Genomic DNA, 4,010 nt, shown 5'->3' on the forward strand with positions numbered 1-4,010 from the left:
GTTCAATCGAAACAACGTGGTCGATCATTGAAATGCTAATCTGATAACCGTGCGAAAAATCAGCTATAACCGTGCGAAACCCTGGGCGTATGAAGTGTTTTTCGCATTCAGTCTAGCCACGCAGGAAGTAGCACATGTCTCAAGATTAACCGGCAGTCACACGTTACAGATCAACCTGATTGACAGTCAGCGAGGGCCAATGGCAAAACCCCACTCGACCTCTGATTCGTCAAAAACACCGCCGGTCAACTAAGTTTGTGAAACACAGCCTATGGTTAAGCAACATTTGGTGACACGGTATTTCATGGGCGGGGTACAGGGCGCATATAAAGAACAAGGCAGTCCTTTCTTTCGCATTCAAGAACAACTGCATTCTGTGTAGTATCTAGACGTCCTTACAGCCAGACAAAATGAGGGAAATCGTCCATCTGCAGGCCGGCCAGTGTGGAAACCAAATCGGTGCCAAGGTAAGTAGATTGATATTTTTCGAAAGGATATCATTGTTTCTTACTACCTTTTTATTTATTTTAAGAATTCTCAGAAATATGCCAGCTCTTTGTGTGCTTGTTAAACCACACCCAACGATTTCCTATTCAAAGCACCATATGCTTCAGCTAAAGTCGTTACATTTTAATAGAATTGTCAATCTTTCACATTTGGGAAATACTCAGACTAAGATTTTAGTCTGCTATAAACGATTCACAATTTCACCGGTAGTCTGAATTGGCGTAGTATTTATTACACCAACAAAATATTACGCCAATATATATGAGGGATACATATGTTTTAATCTTTATGCAGAAAAACTTATAGGTTTGATACGATATAACCATAAATTGAGATTAACCACATTTTCCTGGGGTTCTCTCGGCCTGCTGCAATGCGCAAAAAGGATGTGCCTTTCAATTGAAAGGGTCCATGTTCAATAAGCTATTAACTGTATACATATTGACTTAATAGTTTATCGTAATATTAAAAAATAAATTGTTTAATTTAATTTGGGATTGATCGTTTACTGTCTGCTCCAAGAGGCCTGGCTATTCTTTTTGCCGCGTGAACGCGCGCGCGCGCGCCTGCCGCACCCGGTTTTCCCCGGCGGATGGGGCGGTGCTCCGCTTGATGACGTTTCGTCAGTTTCAAATTCAGAGCGAATGGCGCTCAACCAATTGGGGGGGCATGGCGCGCTTGTACATGTTTCTTGGCGCGGGAACGAGTAAAGAAGTTAATAAAAAAAAAAGCTAAAAAAGGAGACCAATATGTAGTTATGCGACTTTGAATCGCTATTTTGTCGACGCTAATATATGTTGCGGTTTACTGAATGCATTAATCCCAGAGAATCACAGATCTGATGGAGCTAGACAATAGGCTAAAGTTGATTTCTGCTTGTAGTTCTGGGAAGTGATCAGCGATGAGCATGGAATCGACCCAACTGGCACATATCACGGAGACAGCGACCTGCAGCTGGACAGGATCAACGTCTACTACAATGAGGCCTCAGGTAAAGCAATGTAAAATGGGTAACGTTAATATACTTTCTGTCGTCTGTTCAGCTCTAACTGTTTCTAATCCATTAGGTGGCAAATACGTTCCCCGCGCTGTGCTGGTGGATCTTGAGCCTGGCACCATGGACTCTGTGAGGTCTGGTGCTTTCGGTCAGGTCTTCAGGCCAGACAACTTCGTTTTCGGTAAGCAGCTGTCTCAAACAAATTTCTGGATCATTTGCATATATGACCAGTCCTCTGGGAGCATGGTAATTGACTGGCTGTATTTGTTTCTCCATTGTGGCAGGCCAGAGCGGTGCTGGCAACAACTGGGCCAAGGGTCACTACACGGAAGGTGCTGAGCTGGTGGACTCTGTCCTCGATGTGGTGAGGAAAGAGGCAGAGAGCTGTGATTGCCTGCAGGGCTTCCAGCTCACACACTCGTTGGGTGGCGGCACCGGCTCCGGCATGGGTACCCTCCTCATTAGCAAGATCCGCGAGGAGTACCCCGACCGCATCATGAACACCTTCAGCGTGGTGCCCTCGCCCAAAGTGTCGGACACAGTGGTCGAGCCCTACAACGCCACCCTCTCCGTCCACCAGCTGGTCGAGAACACAGACGAGACCTACTGCATCGACAATGAGGCGCTGTACGACATCTGCTTCCGTACCCTCAAGCTCACCACGCCCTCTTACGGCGACCTCAACCACCTGGTCTCGGCCACCATGAGCGGGGTCACCACCTGCCTGCGCTTCCCTGGACAGCTCAACGCCGACCTCCGCAAGCTGGCCGTCAACATGGTGCCTTTCCCACGTCTGCACTTCTTCATGCCCGGCTTCGCCCCGCTCACCAGCCGAGGCAGCCAGCAGTACCGCTCGCTCACCGTGCCCGAGCTCACCCAGCAGATGTTCGACGCCAAGAACATGATGGCGGCGTGCGACCCACGCCACGGGCGCTACCTCACTGTGGCCGCAATCTTCCGCGGACGCATGTCCATGAAGGAGGTGGACGAGCAGATGCTCAACGTGCAGAACAAGAACAGCAGCTACTTCGTGGAATGGATCCCCAACAACGTGAAGACGGCCGTGTGCGACATCCCTCCCCGTGGGCTCAAAATGGCTGCCACCTTCATCGGCAACAGCACCGCCATCCAAGAGCTGTTCAAGCGCATCTCCGAGCAGTTCACTGCCATGTTCCGCCGCAAGGCCTTCCTCCATTGGTACACCGGCGAGGGCATGGACGAGATGGAGTTCACCGAGGCGGAGAGCAACATGAACGACCTGGTGTCCGAGTACCAGCAGTACCAGGACGCCACCGCAGAGGAGGAGGGTGAGTTCGAGGAGGAAGGCGAAGAAGAGCTTGCCTAAGAAGTGTTTGTGCAACTTGTTTTTTCTCCGTTTAAGATGTATAATTTCCTGACCTACTCAAGTCGGTCTTTCCAGTGTTTGTTTATTTTTTCTGTCCCTTGTCCTGTCTGTACAGAAACTACATGTCAATAAAAACTTTCTTTTACATACCGTCTTGGTTTACCATTCTTTACTCACCCTGGGGTCAAAAACATGGCGCAGTCTTTACCTACACTGAATATAAAGTGTGGTGTACTAGCTTATGGATTGGTCTACAAAATCATATGCTAGGTATACAGGTCGAACAATTCCCTAGATTAGTTCAGTAAACCCAGTCGGTGCTAGATTTGCGTCACATGCCTTAAAGCAACAATTGACCGGCAGCATACCTTTTTGGTTACATAAGTAGCCTGACTAGTAAACTTGAACTAATTAACTATACAGCTGAACGCATTCTTAATTCTTAATGGTTGAGTCCTGCTGACTGAAAATGGCAGGTCACGTAACAAAATAGGCCATGTGCATCAAAACCATGTCCTTGAACAGACTTGAGCAATGCAGTTTCGTGGAGGTTTCCTGCCATTTTACTTGAGACTTAACACTCAAAGCATGAGCAAAATTCCCAGAGTTTGTAACATGAAGGTGGTAATGTTGAACAGTAACAGATTCCCATCGTGTCCAGAGGGTGGCAGTGTTGGTCAAGTCATCCGCTTCCAGAAAACGTAGGAGAGGATGCTGGTGGCAAGCAGGAGCAGAGCCCAGCAGCACGTGCTCTGCACCTGACTCTCCAGATTGGTCTTGGGTCCGAAGCGTGTCACGAAGCCGCTCTGACGGGAAGATGAAGATTAGTGTGTTATATAGACTTCAAAATAATTGCTGAAATATGATTGACGTCTTATTGTTAAAAGTGACATATAATACCACCAGGTGTGAGTGTTATTAGCCATTACAAGCTGTTTTGAAAATGTGCCTCTTCTGACATCACAAGTGGGCGTATTCACCTAGATGCGTGATGGATAGATCAGTCTACCAGCTTACCCAGTGGATTGTAGCAAACGTTGCTATCTATCCGTCATCTATCTAGGTGGTCACGCCCACTAGTGATGTCATTTAAAAAACGCCTTGTAATGGCTAATCACTCACAACTGGAGGTATAATATGTCACCTTTAACGATGGTTTAC

General features: G+C 47.5%; 2 protein-coding genes across 2 annotated transcripts in view; one reads left to right on the top strand and one right to left on the bottom strand.

Annotated features, from left to right (window-relative positions):
* Nucleotides 1-360: 360 nt before the first annotated feature.
* tubb2b (tubulin, beta 2b) lies at nucleotides 361-2,996 on the top strand. Its single transcript, XM_079751397.1, has 4 exons — nucleotides 361-467; nucleotides 1,390-1,498; nucleotides 1,575-1,685; nucleotides 1,789-2,996. The coding sequence occupies exons 1-4, from the start codon at nucleotides 411-413 to the stop codon at nucleotides 2,847-2,849; spliced, it is 1,338 nt and encodes a 445-aa protein (XP_079607523.1). The 5' UTR covers nucleotides 361-410; the 3' UTR covers nucleotides 2,850-2,996.
* A 530-nt stretch (nucleotides 2,997-3,526) lies between these two features.
* Nucleotides 3,527-4,010, bottom strand: part of bcl2l16 (BCL2 like 16) — a gene marked incomplete at both ends in the record, with an annotated part of 1,098 nt that continues 614 nt past the window's right edge. Inside the window, one exon of the mRNA XM_079752758.1 lies at nucleotides 3,527-3,655. Within this exon, the coding sequence (XP_079608884.1) occupies nucleotides 3,527-3,655 (129 nt within the window). The remainder of the gene's footprint in view (nucleotides 3,656-4,010) is intronic.

The sequence above is a fragment of the Pollachius pollachius genome (assembly GCF_949987615.1).
Source record: "Pollachius pollachius genome assembly, chromosome: 1".
Classification (NCBI taxonomy): domain Eukaryota; kingdom Metazoa; phylum Chordata; class Actinopteri; order Gadiformes; family Gadidae; genus Pollachius; species Pollachius pollachius.